This window comes from Homarus americanus, unplaced genomic scaffold (assembly GCF_018991925.1).
Source record: "Homarus americanus isolate GMGI-L3 unplaced genomic scaffold, GMGI_Hamer_2.0 scaffold36188, whole genome shotgun sequence".
Taxonomy (NCBI): domain Eukaryota; kingdom Metazoa; phylum Arthropoda; class Malacostraca; order Decapoda; family Nephropidae; genus Homarus; species Homarus americanus.
Window position 1 is genome coordinate 5,080,679 of NW_024718183.1, and position 23,644 is coordinate 5,104,322.

General features: G+C 42.5%; 1 protein-coding gene across 1 annotated transcript; it reads right to left on the minus strand.

Annotated features, from left to right (window-relative positions):
* Positions 1–5,698: 5,698 nt before the first annotated feature.
* LOC121859282 (axoneme-associated protein mst101(2)-like) lies at positions 5,699–12,526 on the minus strand. Its single transcript, XM_042356057.1, has 4 exons — positions 12,423–12,526; positions 11,727–11,857; positions 11,140–11,478; positions 5,699–6,087 (listed from the first exon to the last, which is right to left on the minus strand). The coding sequence occupies exons 1-4, from the start codon at positions 12,462–12,464 to the stop codon at positions 5,913–5,915; spliced, it is 687 nt and encodes a 228-aa protein (XP_042211991.1). The 5' UTR covers positions 12,465–12,526; the 3' UTR covers positions 5,699–5,912.
* Between the last annotated feature and the right edge of the window lie 11,118 nt (positions 12,527–23,644).

Genomic DNA, 23,644 nt, shown 5'->3' on the forward strand with positions numbered 1-23,644 from the left:
CCAGTTGTCAGTTGAGCTTCAATTCCTATTCGCTAAGCTGGATATCACACCCGTAAAGGTCTTATTAGATCAATTTCCGTTCCATCTTATAATCTTGACGTCATACTTGTTTTTCAAGACAAGAAGATGCACGTTATAAGACAGTCATTTTATAAGAATTGTTTTTTGTTAACAGGTACACAGTGTTTGAGGTAGAGTGCAGGTGTGGATCAAGTAATATCCAAAGGCGGGTGGGGGGAACAGGGGGGGTCCAAAAAGTTGTGGGTGGGACATATGGCCAGCGCAGCGAGCCCACCCAACTGGGTATTTTTTTAGGGGGGAGGGGGTCCAGAATTTGTTTTTAAATCTGACCAATATCATGGGCCTTTTGAGGCCATTTTGAAACCATGTGCACTTGTTATTAGGAGATCTTCTGAAGTTAATTGTAAATACTTTTTACTATGCAAAATGCTTGAGTACACTACTGCATTTAAGAAAAAGTATTGTAATTTTCTGGTGAAAAGGGGGGGGGGGCGTCCGGAACCCCAGGACCCCCGTGGATCCGCCCTTGGAGTGTAAGAGACAGAGTGTGTGAGAGTAGAGTGTACTATACTGCCAGACTGGGGTCACTAGTTCTAAGGGGGAATACTTAACTCTAATCTTAATTTCTAAGGGTCGCTGCCACCAGACCCCCTCTGGACAGTATGTAACTCGTTAGGTAGCGGGCAGAGTGGACTAGGCATTGGGTTAGGTTTTTCATTGACCAGATCGATAAGGGGAAAGAAGGGTGAAACCATAACATGTCTTAATTAATTTATTCCTTATAAAGCATACTGGTAAAAAAACATACAAATGAATTGACCTTCCTCAGAAGAACAATGAAAATGTTGGTTACCCCGCTCGGCACCAGACGTCTTACACTAATGGCGTGTCATCCACATACTTATTGCATAACAATCTGTGACCTCCTTACCTCGGTCATTCCTTCTTACACTACCCCTTAACACATCAGACTGCTCCACCTGTATGGAATATAGCACCGTCGGTTATCATACATAGTAGCACAATCTCAACACACCTGTTCACTCCACACCTGCAGGTATGGGACTCCTTGTAATTTTTAGGTATACACAACAGGCACCTCGTTCACACACCGTCCTCAGTGGGTAAAGACGAGGGCTTCACCAAGAGACATACCAGTACTATTTCTACGCCTGGTATTATAGGTCGCTCCAAGTGACGACCGCAGAGTTTCTCACGGTCTCCTTATTTGTTACTACTCATTTGGGGTGGGGTGCTGGGAATCCACAGGTTCACAGTGGATTGGCATAGCTGGGAGTAGTCACCACCTGGTGGGACGCTCACAGGGATAATGGCTGCCGTGCAGCAAGGCACTCCGACCACATGGGACCTGAGATGACGGTAGGACGGAGGGTGCTGAGAAATAATGCCTGACGGGCGGTTATCACACACCCTAACACATTACTATTACACTTATACATCAGGCAAAGTTTTAAACTGTAATAACTTCTATATAATCCTTTTTTACAGGGCGGGATATAGCCTGATAGGAGACACTGACCTGAGATGACGGTAGAACGGAGGGTACTGAGGGCAGTGCCCGCCGTCCACCACAGTGTAGGCCTACAGTTTCCAATCTTTAATTTTTCCTTTTATTTCTTACGGTTCTCACCTGAACCCTTTCCTGTATATTGTAACTCATGCCTTATAAACACATATTTTAATCATAAATTACACACTAAAGTAAGGTTCTAGTTTGCTAGTTCGTGGGTAAATTCATTGGGTTATAATACCAACGCGGCACACCCGAGGCGGCCTAGGCGCCAACCCAAACAAAGCCTAGCATCGTATTTTCATGGCGTGGGTATACAAGATATTCTTTTTGAAGCATAGTTTCTAGGTCACTTCCAACACTTCACATAGTTCTGATACATTTATCCTTTTTCCAGATCATTGTTCTCATGTATTTTCATATGATATCTGTGGAAGTTATGTTCGCTACACGTTCACAGATGTAAATAGTATGACCTTCAAACCATGATCCACACTTAGTCCTACAGTACACCAGTCCGGCTCAACTGGACTTTTCCGATCATCTTATGGATACCCTGAGTTCTCCTTAATGCTATGAATACATACAATTAACATAATATAACCGTACCTGGGTACAATACAACACATGATTCAGTAACATTGAATAGGTGAGTTATCCTTTATCAATGTTTGCCGTTCTTTGAGATTCTACAAGCGCCGTGGATTTGAATGTTATGTAGTGTAATATGGATTAAAGGGGATTTTTAGGAATGACAATGATGTGCGCAGTACAGTACGAGGTAGAATGTGAGAGGCAAAGTTAAGGATGTAATGTATGATAGGTAGAGTGTGAGAGACAGTGTCTTAAGAAAGTTGCAGATAAGTATTATCATGTAACGTGTAGTACATATTGTTAAAACGGATGTTGTATCAGTCAGCTTCTTTTCCTAGGTGTTCACAAGAGAGGATGCTATTAACCTCCCTGCGTTTGAGGACAGACTGTTCGACACAGCACTGACCCACATTGTGTTCACAGAAGAGGGTATTAGAAATAAACGGTCAAAGCTAAAGGTCCATAAGAGTCCCGACCCTGACATGGTGCATCCTAGAGTGCTAAGAGAGTTGAGCAACGAGCTTGCCGAGCCCCTGAAGATCCTGCCTGGATGAACAAAAGGGCCCCAGTGATTGGAAAGTGGCTTATGTGAGTCCTATCTTCAAGAAGGGCGATTGTCACTCAACGAACAACTATAGACCGGTGAGCCTGACCAGAATAATATGTAAAGTACTTGAGAGTATTATCAGAGATGCCGCGATGGAACATCTACTATGAAACAACCTTGTAAAGGATTGCCAACACGGTTTTATACCAGGGCGCTCCTGCTTAACACAATTGCTCAAGGTATTAGATATTTGGACCCATATTCTGAAACGGGGTGGTAATATCGACAATATTTACCTAGATTTTACGAAGGCTTTCGACAGTGTTCACCACGAAAGGCTGAAAATCAAACTGGAAGGGTACGGAATTCGGGGAAATGTCCTAGCGTGGATAGAAGACTTTCTACATGACCGCAAGAAGTGTGTGGTGATTAATGGCACGAAATCATCATCCGTACCTGGAACAAGCGGGGTACCACAGGGCAGTGTATTGGGCCAGCTGTTGTTTGTTTGTTTCATAAATGACATGCCTGACATTGTACACTCTTCCATACAAATATTTGCCGATGACGCTAAGTTATTTCGGGAAATAAAGAAACCAAGCGGACTGTGAAGAGCTCCAAGAATGGTCGAAGGAATGGCTGCTGAGATTCAATGTCACGAAGTGTAAGAGGATGCACCTGGGGCGTACCAACGGTAAGGAGGCGTATCATATGTCCCAACGGGATGAAGAAACTGCACTATTTGAGACTGAATGTGAGAAGGACCTAGGTGTGTATGTTGACAATGAGCTGAAGTTATCGGGCCATTGCGAGAAGAAGGTAAATCACGCATATAAATAATTGGGTCTTATAAGAAGGTCGTTCAGATATCTAGACGGTCCGTCCCTTGTAACGATCTGCAAGAGTGAAGTGCTTCCTCATCTGGAGTACTGTCACCCCGTCTGGTCCCCGAGATATGCTAGGGACTGTCAGTTGGTTGAAAACGTTCAAAGGAGGGCCACCAGACTGGTGCCTGCCCTTCGGCACCTCAGCTACCCTGAGAGATTGGAGCGCCTGAACTTGCCTAGCTTATACAACAGACGGGCAAGGGGTGACCTAGTTGAGGTGTATAAGCATCTCAAGGGGCACTACTCAGTCGAGTGTCCTTACTTGGAGCTGGCTGACGCTCGCCCCACAAGGGGTCACAGCTCAAGATTGAAAAAACCGCAAGTCCAGTAAACTGTGAGGGCAAACTTTTTCGGAGTGAGAGTTGTGAACTCTTGGAACAATTTACCAGAAAGTGTTGTGACGGCACCGAGTGTGAGCTCTTTCAAGACAAGACTTGACCAACACTGGAGCAGGTTCAGGTACATTCAGGAGCCGGTGCATGTCCAGTACTTGCCAACAGTGCGTAACAAAGACGTGACCGATCGTCCAAGCGGCTAACGAGCATATCAGTGGTGAAGAGGATTAAAAAAAAAAAAAAAAAAAGGACTCGACTTCCTTTCATCTGCTAATGACAGCCAGACGTAATCACAAACCTTAAATGAGGCAACCTTAATTAGGTGGTAGTGTTAGTAGACGCCACTTCCAATCGTGAAGTACTTAAACGATTGATTGACAGTGTGGGGGGAACACAGACAGGGGGCGGCGTTGTGCATAGCGTCTTTTGTATCCTGTATAACATACTCCCAGAAGAATCACCTATTTTGGTACTGAAGAGTGTGGCTTCTCCTGCACACTTATCCAACAAGTATAGAGAATAAACAGATACAGACAATGAAAGCTACAAACACATACAGAAAAGGTGTCTGTGTGATAATCTGCCAGTCTTTGAAAATGCATTTAAAGAGGAACAAGAATGGTTGAACCATAATACAATCCCAATTTCACAGGTCCTGCAAAGATGTGTCATGGGCGGGATATTACGCTACACAACCTAGAAATTCAGAGAGCATGCAGTGAAGAAAAGCTTCCAGCGACCAAGGCTTTTCTTCCATTACTTAACGAGAAGGCTAAAGAAACAAATGGAAGCTATCCAAGATGCTCTGTTCCCCATATCAAGCCTTCAGCTGGGCCATACGTGACATTCCTCTACTGAAAACGCCGTCTCTCGAAGATTACGAATGGGAGGACTTAATTACTTGCTCATGGAGCCCTCGGTGGACATCCGAACCACGTCTTGCACCACCTCGGCAGTGCAGATGTAAAAATAAAACATGTAGCTTGTGCACCTGCAGGAAGTCTGCATTCTGCACTTGTTTGTACACTTGCTCTTACAATAAATGAGGACTAATACTTCATGAACGCCTCCTGCTTGATGCAGATTAGGTTTTCTATAGTGTGTGTCATGTTATAGAATCCTAACAATTTTAGCAATTACTGTAATGATGCACCTACGCTTGATTGGTTGTATCAATGTTCCCTCATATAAATATACGTTCAATAAAAACATAATTAAACAATATCTATGTGCCACCATGATATACATTTGGGGCAGGAACAACACAACAGATTTTTACCGTGACCTTGGTCATTATTCAAGGTCACTGTTTAGTTTAGGTTATTAGCAACACCACAATCCCCTTTGTCACCTCATGGCGATTCATATGATAGGTTACACAAAATAGTTTATGCTTAATGCCCTTCTAAGAGTAAGCAGATCCAGCAGTCACCTTATGACCCGGTATGTATGGCCAGCTGACCTGGTGGGTTGCATGTGCCTTAGAGTAAGGCTCAGCTTTATTACAAAGATCACTTTGACACCAAAATCAGCCTTCTAGACCTCCGGGAAGTTGTTCTAGGGATGTTTTTAACATCTGACCTTGATACCCTAATTGACATTGACCTTTAGGGTTCAAAAGTTTTTAATACAGCAAGGTACTACCAATTTCCAGGTTTTATCCTCAGTTGCAGCAAATAAGCAGATTTTTCCCCTAACTATGAATGAGTTAAAGATAATGATGTTCTCAGACCTCCAGTACGATCTTTAGAAAATCTTGGTGGGTATAAAAATACACAATATATCATATGCTAATAGTCTATTGAGAAAAAGACAAATATTGATCAGTTAATTCATCCTTGTGACGAATTATATTATAACTCATCATTTAAATCACCCAGACACTTGTAATAGGTTATTCCCTTTTAACAGTTGGTATTTTTTCTTCGTTTGGGATTTTTTTTCCCCAAATGCTGAAGCCTTGGCACTTCTTGTTGGAGGAGCCTTAATTGTACTTCTTAAAGGCCTTGACACTTCGACTTTTTGCACTTCTTCTTGTTCTTTTTACACTTTTTCTTCAACTTTTTGCACTTCTTTTTAGAGCCTCGGCACCTCTTCGACTTTCTGCACACCTTCTCCGCCTTTTTGCACTTTTTGCACTTCACGTTGTCCCTGGACTTAGAAGCGTATTGCCTGCAACATGAAAATCCATGTCAGCAAACAATTTGCTTTTTATGCATCTACTGTGATTAATCCTTGTCTTTTACATACATACATACATACATACATACATACATACATACATACATACATACTGTTATGCTTGGCGTAATGTATAGCGGTGCGTTGCATTGGGCATAGTTAAATATTTTTTGAGGCATGTTACCCTCAACTTATGTAAATAAAATATTTTGTATAATTATGTGTGAGCAGGGCTGGTACATGTTACATTAAAAATTGTCTGTATGTATGTTTGTATTTTTGCAGCTTAATGTGGGAGTTGTTTAATATTAGTGTTAGGCATGTAGTCCCCTGGGGTATGTCACTGGCTAGCCTTACAAGTAGGAGGACGTCTCAGTTTGTCAGTGGTGGATACCTTCTCAAATAGGGTTTACTAGAGTATTATCTATTTAGTGCTGCTCTATTATTATTTATTTTGTGTAAAGTGCAATCAATAGAAGTGTGGTAAAGCAGTTTATGGTTTATTTACTGTGCATATATTAATGGTTTATTAAGGATTATGTTCATTCTTTATTCCCTTGATTTAATTTATCCGTTCATTATGTAACCTGTACACTTATTCTGGTAAACTTTTATTATTAAATTCTATTTAACTTTTCGAGATGTGTATAATTCCAAACCTTCACTCCTGAACTGTTGTGATGAAGTAAGAGGCTGTGATTAAACTCATGACACAATTTTGTCCTTATTTGAGTTTGTAAGTTTTGCATTTAACATTGTTTGTTGTGTATTGAAGTAATATTAATTTTTAAGCAATAAATATTAAGGACTAAGTTGTGCTGAGTTGCCAATTTGTTTTTTGTTGTGCCATATGTGCCTTCATTATTACTGTATATTCATCTTTAACGTATTTCAAGTTGATAAGTTATGGCATAGCAAAAAATACATACATACTACTACTATTTGCTGTCACTATGAATCGAGTATGACGATCATCCAGCTATAATACAATGGTATGACTTATTTGAGATGTCACCATCATTGGTGAGTTTTGAAGTGACAAAAGAAGCCGATACAGGACCGGGAGAGTTGTTCACAGATGTTGCACACGGGGAGGGCTACACCGAGTGCGGGAGCCCCTTCCGGCGTTGGCGCTTGTCTACCTCGGTTTGCAGTCGAGGGGTGGGGACGATTTGGCATTTCTTCAGGTTTGTCTTAAGACTATCCTTGTACCTTTTCAGTTGCCTGCCAGCATTACATTTACTGTAAAGTAACTGCTTTGGCAGTCTACTCTCATCCATGCGGGTAACATGGCCAGTCCAGCGTAGTTGTTCATGGATAATTGTAGCCTTGATGCTCCTTCAGTTGGTGTCAGCAAGAAAACTGGCATTTGTTCTCTCGTCTTCCCAGCAATCTCAGAGGATGGAACGTAGACTACGTTGGTGAAAGGTTTCAAGTGCCTTGATGTGCCTCCTGTATGTGACCCATGTCTCGCTGCCATATAGCAGGCTGAGGAGGACCACTACTCGATATACGTGTAACTTTGTAGATAATTTCAGACCCGTACAGCTGAAGACACGGTTTCGGAGTCTACCAAAGGCTTGAGATGCACTTCTGATCAGATACTGAATCTCTTCATCGATGTCCATGGTGGTGGACAGGTGAGAGCCGAGAAGCCGAAAGTGGGCAACATTACAGAGGGTAGTACCGTTAAGCTGGATGGATGGTGGAGGTGTGTCTGAACCAGGGGCAGGTTTAAAGAGAATCTGAATCTTACGTACATTCACCCTAAGACTGAACTGTGCATACGCATCTGTGTAGGTGTTCAGGATCTCCTGTAGGTTGCGTTCAGTGTGAGCAACAAGAGTGAAGTCGTCTGCATACTGAAGTTCAGTAATGGAAGCTGTCGACACCTTTGTTCTTGCCTGGAGTCATCTTATATTGAAAAGGCCCTTCACCCGGTACTTGAAGTCCACCCCGCCAGCTAAATTGGCACTGGCACGAGTAAGGAAGGTAGCCAAAAAATGAAAAAGAGAGTTGGTGCCAGTACACACCCTTGTTTAACCCCTGTTTGGATGGGGAAGAACTCAGACTGGGTGCCATTGTGCAGGACACTGCCGTTCATGCCATCGTGGAGTTGCCTCACCATAGCAATGAATTTTTAGGGACCAGCCAAAACGGCTGAGAGTCCACCAGAGGGCTTCCCTGTTGACCGAGTCAAAGGCCTTGGTTAGGTTGATGAAAGTCATATACAAGTCACGGCGCTGTGCTCTGCACTTATCCTGCATCTGGCGGGAAGTAAAGATCATGTTAATGGTGCCACGTGATGGTCTAAGCTAAGGCTACATTAAGATCCTGGGAGGAAGTTTTCCGCCTCAGGAAGACGTCTGTTTAGGAGGACTCGGGCAATAATTTTGCCACCTATGGACAGAAGAAAGATCCTGCTGTAGTTGCCACAGTCTGACTGGTCTACCTTGTTCTTATAAATATTGACGATGGAGGCGTCTTTAAGAGCTTGGGGATTTCCTCCTTTTCCAATAAATTCCCTAAGAGAGAGTGGAGATGGGTGGTAAGCAGAGGTCCTTCTGCTTTATACACCTCGGCTGGGACTCAATTAGGCCCTGAGGCTTTGTTATTTTTCAACTGTTTGATAGCAGTAGCTACCTCATCCAGAGATGGAGGATAGCTGAGGTAGGTCAGCTCTGGATGCTGAGGGACCTGCTGGGTAGTCAGGACATCCACATCAGTGTTTCAGTTGAGCAGTGAATGGTAGTGCTCTTCCCAGTGCTGAAGGAGGTCTTCATTGTCCTTGATTATGAAGTTACCGTTGGATGAGTGGAGGGGGCTACGCCTCTAGTGATTGACCCATAGAATGTTTTGGTAGAATTGAAAAATTCGAGCATCTTGTGCTCACCTGCAAATTTTTGTGTTTCTTTACATTGCGAAGTTCCTGCTGGACCACAGCTTTCTTCTTGCGGAAGGTATCAGCTTTGGTCCAAGACTGAGGGTTGTTCTGCCAGCCAGTAAATGGAGCACGTTTATCATTGGTGAGTGTATTGATTGCCAGGTCATATTTATCAAACCAGTCCTGGTGTATTCCTTCGAGCTGGCCGAGGGTCTCTCTGCAGGATTTTGTCATGACAGTGTTGAGAATATCCCATTTGGCACTGGGATTTGGGTTGTTCGTTGTTGGGTTGTTTATCAGCCCATGTTCGAGCTGCTCTCTAAAAGCATGTGCTGCCGCTAGATTCGCCAGATGCTTAGTGTTAAAACCTCTTCTAGGGGCTTGCTGCCTTCGCCGTTTTGGGGCGATGTGAAGTGAGAGCTCGGTTCTGATGAGCCGATGCTCAGTGTCGCAGAGGTCTGATCCAAGCATGGTTCAGATGATGAGGACATCTCAGTGATCTCTTTCTCTGACAATGATGTAGTCAATGAGATGCCAATGTTTGGATCGTGGGTGTTGCCACGAACCCTTGAACTTGTCGGCCTGCCTAAACAAGGTATTGGTGATAGTGCGGTTGTGTGCAACATACTTGCTAAGGAGGAGTAGGCCATTGGAATTACACTTGCCAAGTCCATTTCTCCCTATGGTTTCCTGCCAAATGTCAGCATCTCTGCCAATTCTGGCATTGAAGTCACCAAGGAGCACAACCTTATCTTCTCTGGGGATACAGGTTAGCACTCTGTCGAGGTCGATGTAAAAGGCCTCCTTGATGTCATTCTCTGCATCCAGTGTTGGAGTGTATGCACTGATGAAAAAGGCATGACGAGAGTGATTTAGTGGGACTGGTAGCCTCGTGAGACGCTCCTCGCTGATCCCAATAAGCATTTCAGTTAGCCTCTGTAGGATGAGTTGGCAGATAGCAAAGCCAACTCCATAAATGCAGTTTATCTCCTGAGCAGGCTTACCCTTCCAGAAGAAGGTATAGCCAGGCCCCCATTCTGTGAGTTGACCCTCGTCTGGGAGCCGGGACTCACTAATGGCTGCTATGTTGATGTTATACCTAACCACCTCTTTTACCACAGGGGCAGTTCTTCTTTCAGGATGCTCATTTGTGACAGTATCCAGGAGGGTCCTGAAATTCCATGCAGTGACCATAAGAGGTGGCATCGTTTGTTTTTGTTTGGATCTGTGATTATGCTTGTTCTTTAGGCAGGCTATGTTTAGGGCACCTTTTCTAGCCCCCTCCCCATGTGGGGTGAGCAGAGTGGCTCCTCGAGAGGGCTGCTCAGTCACACAGACAGAACCGGATTACACTGCTGCCTAGATCCCAGTGTATAAACGACCATCTTATTTATGCCGCCCATGTGCAGAGTTGTGACTAGAGACTCCCGGCAGTCATCTCTGCCTGTCCCCGTCACCACTCGTCCGTCGCCATACGACTATAGGGGGTATAGGGGTTTTGATGATGATGATAAGTATGATGAGCTGGAAGATGGCTGCTCGTGAGATGATTTATGTGGTGACGCAGAAGCGCATGCTACAACCACACATCTTGGCTCTCCTTTTTCCTGATCTACATACATACATACATACATATCAATGGATAAATCAATTATTGAGTTTAACACAACAAGTAGCCATACTGAACGACGAAGCAGAAATCCTCAAAACAGATGTTGAGGACTCACAATCTTCGTTCTCACAAACTGATAACCAAAGTGGTGGAAGTTATGTCTCACAAACCACCCCTTTACCAGCACCCTTGTTAGATGATCATTATATGTACAGTACACGGACCAGGGAACATATTTAAGGTCAATATTGAAGCTAAGGGAGGTTGGGCGTTTTTTGATGAACTGTGGTGCGTTCTGAGCATCTCTGAACACGTAAATTTCCCTTAATTCAGCCAGATGAAGGTTTATGAAATTTGAATTTTAAAAATATTAGTAATTTTTGCCTTTAAATTATTTCCAGTGATAATATTTTTTCTGTTCTCACAGGATTTACAAAATTCACCGTAAGTACTATTTTGTACAACAACATTCGGAAAACTGCGAATAATTAATGGTAGAATTACTTAACTTATCTACAAAGATCTTTTACAGGTAACTGCAACTTACTGATTCTCAGCTAAATCCTCTTCACTGCCCTGGTCAGCCTCAGTGCCCTCATCAGCCTCAGTGCTAGCTTCATCAGCCTCAGTGCCCTCATCAGCCTCAGTGCTAGCTTCATCAGCCTCACTGTTCTCAGGATTCAAGTCGTCTTCGCTTCTTTTTTCATAATTTTCGTGGCTTTCTTCCTCACTGCCATCTTCATCATCTGTGTTGTATTTAATTTTTTTTCCTTTTCTTCCCTTTTTTCTTCCCTTGCGGCGAAAGAAGGATTTCAGCTTGGAAAAGAATCCTCTTTTGTCTGGACTCAAGGCAGTGTTGGTCTCTACCCCGGGAGGCAGTTCGGCACTGATGGTGAAGATATGAACAATTTTATTAACAAAATGTACAGATAAACAACTTGTCTAAGTTAATCTGGGTAACTGTTTCTTATAAAAATTATTAGATAAACATTTTTCCAAGTAAAGATGAGAAAGCTTATTTTTCCCCGAAATCATGTGAATCAGAGTTCTCACGCTCAGAAACACACACCTACTTAACACCAAGATGAATCACGATCTACTGAAAACTTTCATAGAGCCAGGTAACATACTCACCTGTCCTGGTTGGTCTTGGCAGCGAGTGCTGGGATGGCTGCTCCATCAGGGTCGTCGTCCCGGAGTGCCAGCGCGTTTCTTTCTCCGTCAGGCAGAGCGTCCTTGGCAGGGTCTGAACACACCAGATGGACCTGGTAATTAATTAAATTAATTCATATCCAAAACCACAGGTATTCATACAGGTAATCGTACAGTACATGTACCCATGTACTAACAGTAAGAGTACATAAACACTATTTAGGGTCATTGTACAGTATATTAATTGACATTATTATGTTACATGATTTTATATTTATAATTAAAATTTAAGTATTTATATTATTTAAATAAATGTACAACTATTGTGTAAGAAGTGAGTAATGAAATTTAATAATATAATTAATTAATGTTTGGGGTTCAAATTGAAAAATGGTAACATGGCAGCAAAGGAAACACTGGGTGAGAGAGAGAGCACTTTACTCCGGAACTTTCGTCACCGAAGAATTTTATCTAAGTCCATGGCGAAATGTTTTCTCTCTAACCCTATGTTTGGTTAGGTTAGGTTAGTTTAGCTTTAGGTTAGGTTAGGTTTGGTTTGGTTACGTTAGGTTAGGCTAGCATTAGGGTGGTTAATCTTTAGGTCAAGAAACAGAGAGGTAATATTCACATGATCTGAAATTCCTCGAGAAAAAGCAAAATACACGAGGGATAACTAACCAGTGCGAGTAGCAGAAGTAACTTCATAGGTGGCGGCTTCATGTTGGTCTCGTCCGACTGTGTTCACTCCCCCGTCCTCGCTGACTACTGCTGACGCCTGCTCTCCAACGGAATTTATATACTGTACTCTCTGGATAAGACACGTGGCAGGCCGAAAATGTCCCAGTCGTCAGTTGCGCTTAAATTCCTATTCGCTAAGCTGGATATCACACCCTTAAAGGTCTTATTAGAACAACTTCCTTTCCACCAAATAATTTTATCGTCATACTTGTTTATTTTTAAGACAAAGACAAGAAAGTTGGGGTAATAAAACAATAATTTTATATGAATTACTTTTTGTGTACAGGTAGACAACGTGAGAGGCAAAATGTGAGATGTAAGGACCTAGGTGTGTATGTTGACAATGAGCTGAAGTTCTCGGGCCATTGCAAGGGACTGTCAGTTGGTTGAAAATGTTCAAAGGAGGGCCACCAGACTGGTGCCTGCACTTCGGCACCTCAGCTACCCTGAGAGATTGGAGCGCCTGAACTTGCCTAGCTTATATTACATACGGGCAAGGGATGACCTAGTTGAGGTGTATAAGCATCTCAAGGGGCACTACTCAGTCGAGTGTCCTTACTTGGAGCTGGCGGACGCTCGCCCCACAAGGGGTCACAGCTCAAGATTGAAGAAGCCGCAAGTCCAGAAAATTGTGAGGGCAAACTTTTTTGGAGTGAGAGTTGTAAACTCTTGGAACAATCTACCAGAAAGTGTTGTGACGGCACCGAGTGTGAGCTCTTTCAAGACAAGACTTGACCAACACTAGAGCGGGTTCAGGTTACATTCAGGAGCCGGTGCATGCCCAGTATTTGCCAACAGTGCGTGACAAAGACGTGACCGATCGCCCAAACGGCTAACGAGCCGATCATTGGCGAAGAGGATAAATGTAAAAAAGTGTAGGGTGGGAGAGTGAGACAACGACCCAGACTGTGCCTCGCCCAACAGTCACCACACGAGAAGGTGTCATTACTTTCGAGTTAGCCCGACTGCAAACCGAGGCAGACAAGCGCCAGCGCCGGAAAGATGTTGCCGCTGCCCCTCCCGCACTAGATGGAGCTCTCCACATGTGCAACATCTGTGAACGACTCTGCCGGTTCCGTATCGGCCTCTTTAGTCACCTCAAAACTCACCAACCTAGGAGACATTCCTAATAACTCATATCATTGTATTATAGCTGGATGATCTTCATACTCGATTCCGAGTGACAGCAAAGTAGTAGTAGTAGTAGTACACTCACACACTTCTCACCCACATTTCAAAATAAATTCCTACAACTCATGGGTAGCCTGGATTCTAAAATATGTCCGTCCACGTCAATCTTGGGGAGGCGAAAGGAAAGGAATTCTTTCTTGATTTTATGGTGTTGGAAGGGAAGCCAGCTGATGCTCTAACAGAACAAATCATTAACAAGCTGCAAGAAGACGGCCTTCTTGTCATGAACCTTCGTGGTCAGGACGGCTGGGGTTTACAGTTATGTTCAAAGGTGAATCACTGATATAAATACAAAGGCTGCCTTCATTTAATGTACCAGCCAACCAGTCACTGATTTGGGCTGTTGCCATCACTGTCGAGCAACTGTCCGAATTTTTCTCCGTTTCAACTTCCATCAGTTAGTACAAGGGAAGACGATGAAGAGAGTTATTGAAACTAAATGGATCGCCAAACATGAAGCAGTATATGCTGTATGTTCTCAACTTCAGGGTGTGGCAATTTTTTTGCTATAAAAAGTTAATGAACAACGTTAATGCTATGAATGGCACATGGTTGGAAACCACAGTGATCCGAAATTACGCTGTGACATAACACATCTGACAAATGGGCCATGATGGAGGTAGACAAGTGAAGTGGGGTGTAAGGTGAAGCGGGGTTTAGGAAAAGGGGAGCGTGAAGGGAGGAAGGGAGGTGAGGGTTGAGGGGGGGTGGGGGAAGATGGAGGGTGAAGGAGCATGATGGAGCCACGAGCCACCTCGCTCCCCAGATTTGACGTCCCCAGGTTTTTTCTCTTTGGGATTTCTGAAGAGCGAGGTTTTTAAGACACGCCCCACATGTATCGGCGAATTGAAGGCAAACATCACTACAATCATTAGCACTATTGATCAAGACACATTGCATAAAGTATACTGATCCTCGGTCCGGAATGCAACAATTCTAATGCGGCTCATTTGTCAGATGTAATTTTTAGGAACTAAACTGTGTTATATCACAGCATAATCTCGGATCACTGTGCTTTTTCAACAATGTGCTACACATAGCATTTATGCTGTTCATTAACTTTTTAGGAACTAATAAATGTGTCAGATATAAATGCCACACTGTACATGAAACATTCAAGCTCTGGAGCATCTTCGTGATGGTAACACCGAGACACAGCGATCAAATGTACCTGTTGTATTTTACGAGATGATCACCTACAGTTTCTCTATATTCTTTTGTAAGCCAGTGTTAACAGATTGTTGACACCCATAAATACTTTAGACAGCTGGGCTCTGTTTTTTTTGTTTTGTTTTTTTACGGGAATTAGCCCACCCGGGCACAGGTCACTGACCCACATCAGGGCCTGGGGGTATACTGTAGAGTTATCATGTCAAAATGGCAATGCTGAATTTTGGAGGAATCAAAACAACAGCTGGATTAAAACAAATAAGGACAACAATAACATTTATGAAAGAAGCAAACTTGTTTAATGTGCACAATAGTACAGTATTTTCATCAACCAACCACACACACACACACACACACACACACACACACACGTAAGTCATGCCTGCAATGTATGCCAAGAAGTTTCTCTGCGATATTTATTGATCTAACAGTGAAACAGAAGGCTACACCCCTGCTTGAGACACTATAGAGACTCGTCATTTTAGACCTAGTAGTAAGACGAGGGTGGGAGGCTCTCTGTGTCTTTATGGTGTATTAATATTTGTAGTAGAAAAGTGAATAAACATCTGGTGGCGCAAGTCCCGTTAGTTCTTATCTTGGATCCTATCTTGTAACACGTCCGCTCTTCACCTCGGCTATCTGCCTCGCTTTCCGAGTCTCCTGGATGTTACTCTTTTGATATTGTTATCTGTCTTCCTGTGTGTACTCCTGCTGTAATCATGAACCGTTTCTTCGTATTTTTCTCCAGCTTTAATCACCAATCTCTTCTCCGTATATGTGTGTATTTTACGTGTAGGATTATTTTATATCACACTGGCTTCAGGACTCCCTCTGTCCTCACATTTTCCTCGTTCTCTCCTAAGTCGTAATTCCGGATGCTTGTCTGAGTATAGTGCTATAGTTGCCAGTGCGTTTTTTTGGGGGGAGGAGGGGAGGGTTAAGGAGGTTGGTCACCTGAAGATTAGTCCCATAACCTAACACCATCCTAACCTTGCCTAGCCTAACCTTACCTAACATTAGGGGATATTGCTTGGTAGCACAGCGTTAAGGTGCGTATCTCTCACAAATATGTTGTGGGTTCGAGTCCTGCTTGGTTTGAAACGATGATAATACTAGTTCACCAAGTGATGTAGTAGGCTTTTCTAATGATCTACTGTAGTGTGCTCAATCAGGACGGAAGCCACATTTTTTATCATTGGTAAGTTATTGTTTTCTAAAAAAGATCATTAGCCTACGTTTTGTCATTATTTCCATGACTTTAGACAGACAATTCGTGAACGCTATAGGTCTCAACGAACTTTGGTTCGTAGGGTAGCCACACCTTTTAGGAATAGGTACGACATGCACCCTCGACGCCCATAACTCGTTGAAGACTCCTTGCACCCTGAACAGGTCAGCCCTGCTCATGTGCTCCAACATGTCGTATGTGATCCCATTCGGTCCAGGACTGATACCATCATAGAATTTCAAAGCATGATCGAGTTCGTCTTCAGAAAACTCACGGTTATAGTCCTGCCCCCACCAGCTCTCTCTCTCTCCTATTCAGGGGAGCTGCTAACTTTCACGAACTGGTGGGCTAAACAGGTAGCAATGTCTTGGGAATTGTCCGGAATCCGTCCCTCACTCAAAGTTGAGGGATAGAAACACTCATCTTCTGTCCCCTCGCCCGACCACACTTCAGAGGAAGGAGTTTCTTTGTTGACAGTTTAGACGGATTCTTGCCAGGATTTGCGTTTGCCTTTCTTGACGATTCTTCGCGCTTGAGCCCTGGCTTTTTTACATTTTACCAGATTACTCTGGGTAGGGGTTCAGTTGAATAATTCTGTACCTTCTATTGCGTTCTCGAATCGCTTGTTTGCAATCTTCGGTCCACCATGGAACTTCAGGCCAACCATGAGTAGTAAAAACTTCGGAATTTATTCTCTGGTCACATTAATAATTGAGTAATCTAAGTGTTTAATTTTAGTGTTTCTGTCTGCATCCGGGCAGTCAACGGCGGCTTCCCTTATGAATAACCCCCAATCTGCCTCCCTGTAATTAAATTGACATTTCGGAGCTGCATCCGGCACGCCGATTTCATAAGAAATGCAAATCGGGAAATGGTCGCTTCCCAAGGGGGTCGGTGTAGACTTCTCATTAAGTGTCAGGGTATAAAATCCCCCGTAATGAGGCTCTTTTGGGCAACTGCCTTATCCACATCTAGGAGCCTCACAGAAGGGGTATAGAGGGAAAACAAACTACCTAAGTTGTGCCAAGCTTCACCCCACTGTTTAGCACAATCTGTCTGAGACAGACGCTAATGGACGTAAAGAGCGACGCCTCTTCCATTACCTTTTCTGTATGACGTATAGTTCCAGAAGATGGGAGGCTCTTCCTCCCACTCCAAGAGTCTCTCTTGTTGACAGAAGATGTCTGGCACGCGTATCGAATTCAAAAGCGCAGTTTGTGCGTGTTCATTCTGAGCACATGTATAATTCCTCAGTAAAAGTGAATGTTGCGGTTTAAGAGTTCCCCGGGGCAGTGTTCGTCTCCTGTTTGAGAGAATTCTTAGTTATGTGGGTTGGAGGGGGAGCTCTTCTGCGGCCACACTCTTGTGAATAGCTGACCTCCATGTTGTCATCAGACCACATCGAGGAACGGCTATGAGAGAAGCATCTCTCTCACGAGTGAGGTACTCCACCTCTTAGTATTGTAAGAAAAGAGAGTAAGCTCAGGTCAAGTTATATTTGGGTAACATTGATTAATATTAGTATTCTTTTTTTTTGGGGGGGGGGAGATTAAAGATTATAGATATGTAAATTACATTCATCATTATTATCATCATTATCGACATTATCATCCATCATATCATCTTCATAGTCGTCATCATCATCATCATCATCATCATCCATCATATAAACTTCATTGTCATTATCAACATCTCATTATTATCATCCATCATATCATCTTCATAGTCATCGTCATCATCATCATCATATCATCATAGTCATCATCATATCATCATCATCATCATTATCTCAACACCATCATCATCATCGTCATCATCATCATCATCATTATAGTCATCAACTATCATCATAGTCATCTTCTCATAATCACCATCATCATCATATCATCATCAGAGTCATCATCATTATATCATCATCATATCATCATCACATCATCATCTCATCATCATCATCTCATCATCATCATATCATCATCATCATCATCTCATCACCACCATCATTATAGTCATCATCATCATCATATCATCTCATCACCATCACCACCATCATTATAGTCATCATCATCATCATATCATCTCATCATCATCATTAGTCATCATCATCATCATATCATATCCTCATCATTATAGTCATAATCATCATCACCATCATCATCATCATATCATATCATATCATCATCACCATCATCATCATCATCACCACCATCATCATCTCATCACCACCATCATTATAGTCATAATCATCATCATCACCATCATCATCATCATATCATCATCATCATCATCACCATCATCATTATAGTCATAATCATCATCATCCACCATCATCATCATCATATCATCATCATCATCATCACATCATCATCATATCATCATCATCATCACCATCATCATCATCATCATCATCTCATCACCACCATCATCATCTCATCACCACCATCATTATAGTCATAATCATCATCATCACCATCATCATCATCATATCATCATCATCATCATCACCATCATCATCATCATATCATCTCATCACCACCATCATTATAGTCATCACCACCATCATTATAGTCATCATCATCATCGTCATAGTCATCATCATCATCATCATCATCTCATCACCACCATCATTATAGTCACAATCATCATCATCACCATCATCATCATCATCGTCATAGTTATTATCATCATCCCTTACTCCTCCTGACTCACACACGTCACTTAGTAGAAAACTCTGTAGATATATTATAAACTGTTTATGTTAAGATCATAATAATGCTAATAATAAATATATGTCAGTGTGTCTGTCTATCTAACCCAGAGACACTGAGCATCTCTCACTACGATAACATTACGAGAGATATATGGAGATTAATTTTGCTCCGTAAGTCATCCAAATAATGCAATTAAATCCTCAATGAAACAACAATAAACCAAGTAAACACGCGGCTAAACAGTGGTTCTGAATCGGTGGTGCTGTTTACGTGAAGCCTCATCAGGATATAAATATTCCACAAATCATTTCCTTTGAGATGTTTGTTTTAATATTGTTTTCACTTGATTCCATATAATGTTTACCATTGCGAGTTTCCTTCTGTCGAATGGGAACAAACACAGCGCTGACCACTACACAAAACCTGACGAGCCCTTGTACTGTAAATGCACCAGTGAGGGGAACTGTACCTATCCCCCGGGATCTTCTGTACTTTTAGCAATAAAGACCAAAGGAACGAGTTGAAAGTTGAACACAGCGTGAGGATGATCTCTCAAAGACGTCAACTACAATGAAAGTGTTGGAGGCTAGCAAGCAGCAGCAGTTGTCGTCTCTTTAGGACTAAGTTTTGATAATTATGAGTTGTGCTGAGCGTCTGTGGAAGGAATTCAATTTGTATAAAAAAAAATTAATTTTCTGTGGATTCTGAATAAATGTTTTAGAGTTGTTGTATCTTGTATCTTTGATAATACACGTAGCTTAGTGCAGAAATAAAAATAAAAATGACCAAGTGACCATTGAGAGAGGAAACGTGACCGTCTGGCAGCAAGACCAAGGGGCATGCCGACTAAAAAAGGTTCAGAATCACTGGTCTAGAAGAATGAACCCAGAAGCTGAGAGACACCCCGACCCTTTAAAGCGGTAATAAAGGTTTATCAGGGGACTTTTGGGGGTCAATTGCGATTGTTGCCATTAATCGTTTTCGTCGTATTGCTGCATATTAAAAGTCGTGTTCTACTTTATTCAGCCGGGGGGAGGGGTGGCACTGGAGTTAATTAAAGGTGGTTCACTTGTATCCATCCACCTGTTACTGGGGGAGCTTTTTTTTAGGTTAATGTATTAGGAAAGGAAATGGAAAGAGATATTTTCCAAGTAAAATTTATTCAGCAAAGACGTGATATGTGTTCGTCCTATTTCTAACAAGAGACACCATGGAGGGAGGGAACTCACTATACACCCGTACGACTACAGAAAAACATTAAATCCACCTTACCGTCCCCTAGTACGATCACTGCAGGACCATCCAGAAACCGCCACACAATATAACACCAAATGCTAAACTGAGTCCATACATCTAACATTGTTCACAAGCACATTCTGAGTGTCCAATCAGAACCCGTTTTTCAAAGGTTCTTTTAGCCTCTTTTTCCCACTGATTGGCTAGTTCACGACATGGGCGTAGTTAGTCAGTCGCTGGGCGGGGCCATATCCATGGCGCTTGGCATAGGCCGCCGGTATCTGGTTTCTCTTGAGAGGGTGACGAATTTGGGTCATCTGGTTTGACACTATAAATATCCCGGTCAGTTCTCATGTTTCTTTTACAACGGTCGACTGGCCGGCTCTCATGGGCGTAGGCTGCCATTAATCATACATAAAACATTTTTTTGTTTTACGGGATTAGCCCACCAGGGCACAAGTCAATGACCCACATCAGGGCCTGGGGACAAAAATATAATAATAATAATAATAATAATAATAATAATAATAATAATAATAATAATAAAAATTCATAAAAAAATATATATTAAATTAAAATGTATAATACTAATAATGCTAATAATAATAATAATAATAATAATAATAATAATAATAAATACAAAATTGAAAATAGATCATTAGTGACAAACGATATATGTATGTTGTGTTGTCAATAGTAAGAGAGACAATTGAGACCCTGCAATTGTGTGTAAATGAGGCAGAAAGTCAGATCAGCAACCTGGAACTTGGTCACAATTTTGTGATGCCATATGGCAGCAGGGTCTCCCATTAGACAACACATTATACTTCCAATATCTTCCCAGGCGGTAGTACCTCCCTGTTTGGCAGCTGCCTACTACCTACTACCTGCCATTAATCGTTTTCTTCGTACTTCTGCCATTAATCATACAAAAGGCGATTGTTGCCATTAAAACAGTGACGTGATGTGATCAAACTAGATGTTAGGTGATGGATACAGCAGGTCTCTCTCTTCCACGGTGAGCGAGGAGTCTATCTGGCAGTCATGACGTAGATCGCTGGGGCGAGGGCGGGTGCCAGGTTGGTGAGGGCCAGCGTGGTGAGTAACGCCCGCCACGCCCACACAGGCTCCGTGTGCGTCAGGTACAGCGTGAGTGACATTATCGGCAGAGGTAGCCACAACAGCACCTGCACTAGGCTCATGAAGAAGGCGGGCAGTGCTCTGGCGGCCTCCACACGAGTACGTCCTGTGAGGCGCGCCCTGGCGTCTCTCACACACACGTCCCCAACCAAGCCAGCTAACTCCGGGGGCTGGGGACGGAGATCTACCGCCTCCCTCAGCCCCAAGGCCTGGGGATGGGGCTCAACATCCTCCATCAGCCCATTACATTGTACCTCGACGTGTGCGACGACAGGAGGCTGGAAATGGTCCTCACGGGAGGCAGAGGGATGTAAACGCCACTCTATTACCGGCGGGCTGGCCTCCACCTCCCCTGTCTGGCATCCCTGGCTCCGCACATTCATACCGCTGCAGAAGGCTTGATGTGTCTGAAACACAAAAGTAACAATCACGTGATTATCATGTAAACAGCCGCCGGCACCACCACTGTTCTTCCTCATACATAGTACCCTCCACTGCCTATGTACAGTACATTACATGTTGAACCAATCATAAAGTTATATGACGACTTTAATGAATAATAATTATCTATCTATCTGTGTGTGAGTTTATGTCTGTCTGTCTGATGTAACATTGTAACATAATTCTTTGGTCTTGACATGCGGATGAGAATGTTGTGTTACCCCATAATATAATACACTGATACAATAACAAATTAAATTATATGTTTTATTACCAATATGAATCTTGTTAGACATATTTTACAGTACAACAGAGTTTACATTATGTTATTGGTGGTACAGCGGTAACGAGCTAAACTCGCACTAATACGTCAATTTATTGATAAGGCTTGGAGTACAGTTTGCCTATTCTGAGTAATTCAGTCAGGTCTTGACACTGGTTTCCGGGCCCCCGGTTTCCTCCTGTACTAACACTGGATAGACTGCCCAAACGGCTGATACTGGCGAATATGATATAACAAAAACGAGTGAAGAATTCTTGTAATCACTCGTCTGCTAAGAAAATTAGCGATGACTTATATCATAATGTGAAATTACGAAATACAAATAGTAATAATAATAATAATGGAAGCCCCTCGAAATCGAGGATGGCCAGCCCAAGGGCAACCTAGGTATGAATGTGTTTGAGGTGTAGAAGCTGTCGCCAACACAACAACCACACCGTAAGTTAACGATTTGCATGACCCAGTGTCAAGGAATAGTCCGAGAAGACCGGACAACTCGCCAACTGCACTGGCTAACCATTACCCACGGAACACGATCCGGAAATCGATTAACATCCGCAATTACTGCTGGGCAGACAGAGACAAATGGCGTAAAGAAACTTGCCCATCGTTTCACCCTGCCCGGGGATAGAACTAGTGTCTGCTTGCTTGCGAGTCGAGGATGCCGACCATTACACAACAGTCGCCACAAAAATAAAAACTGGCACTGCGGCATGCACATTGTTTGTAGTATATATATATATATATATATATATATATATATATATATATATATATATATATATATATATATATATATATATACTTCAAATCAAGCTCTACGGATACGGATGATATATATATATATATATATATTTTAGCATTATTCACATGAAAGCTGTTTCCATTTTCCCGTGTGATTTTATCAAGATTTATCTATCCATGTTTTCATTGTGAAATATATATATATATATATATATATATATATATATATATATATATATATATATATATATATATATATATATATATATATATATATATATATATATATATATATATATATATATATATATATGCTTTACTTGCACGTAAGTACTTATAAGTTTCTTAATGTAACCATTTCTTAAGTGCTGAAAATATTGTGGAAATTTTGTGGTATTACGAATATTGTAACTACAACACAGGGAAGACTGGAACCATAAAAAACGAAACAGAAGTGCATTAATAAGAACTGTGTGTATGAGTAATTGTCTTACCCGCATGTGAGACTCGAGGGAGCCTATGTAAACACCGCCCCGGGTGAAGGTGTCCTCCCTCTCCTGGTGGTTTGAGGGTGTAGGGCATAGCGACCCATCCATCTCGGTGCCACACTGGGCCAGGATCAGCGTGCGGGCCAAGTCGCTTGTGTCGGACTCCTGGGGCAAGGGGGTCGAGTGTGACTTCTCGACAAGTACCGGCTTCGTCCACTGCCCCGCTGAACACACCAACGTCTGCCGTGCAGTAATGGGATACTTTAAAATACTTTTTCTCCCTTATATCCTGTCAGTGTGTGTGTGTGTGTGTGTGTGTGTGTGTTTCCCGCCAATTTCACCAACTTTACATTGTCTGCCTCAAAAACTTTTGAACAGAAGCTAAATAATAAAAACAACCAAACTGCCTCTCAGTCTATCCGCCCACAAAACTCAATCAAGTAACAACACCGTAGATGAGGTTACTGCGTGCCAGGCCTCGGGCACCGTGATACATCATGGGTCTGGCAGGTCAGAACAAGACCCTCCTCTGG

Coding starts and splice junctions, on each gene's coding strand:
- LOC121859282 (XM_042356057.1), bottom strand. CDS start 12,464: ATGAAGCCGCCACCTATGAAGTTACTTCTGCTACTCGCACTG. Junction 11,858..12,422: donor TACTTCTGCTACTCGCACTG/GTTAGTTATCCC, acceptor ATTAATTACCAG/GTCCATCTGGTGTGTTCAGA. Junction 11,479..11,726: donor GCCAAGACCAACCAGGACAG/GTGAGTATGTTA, acceptor CTTCACCATCAG/TGCCGAACTGCCTCCCGGGG.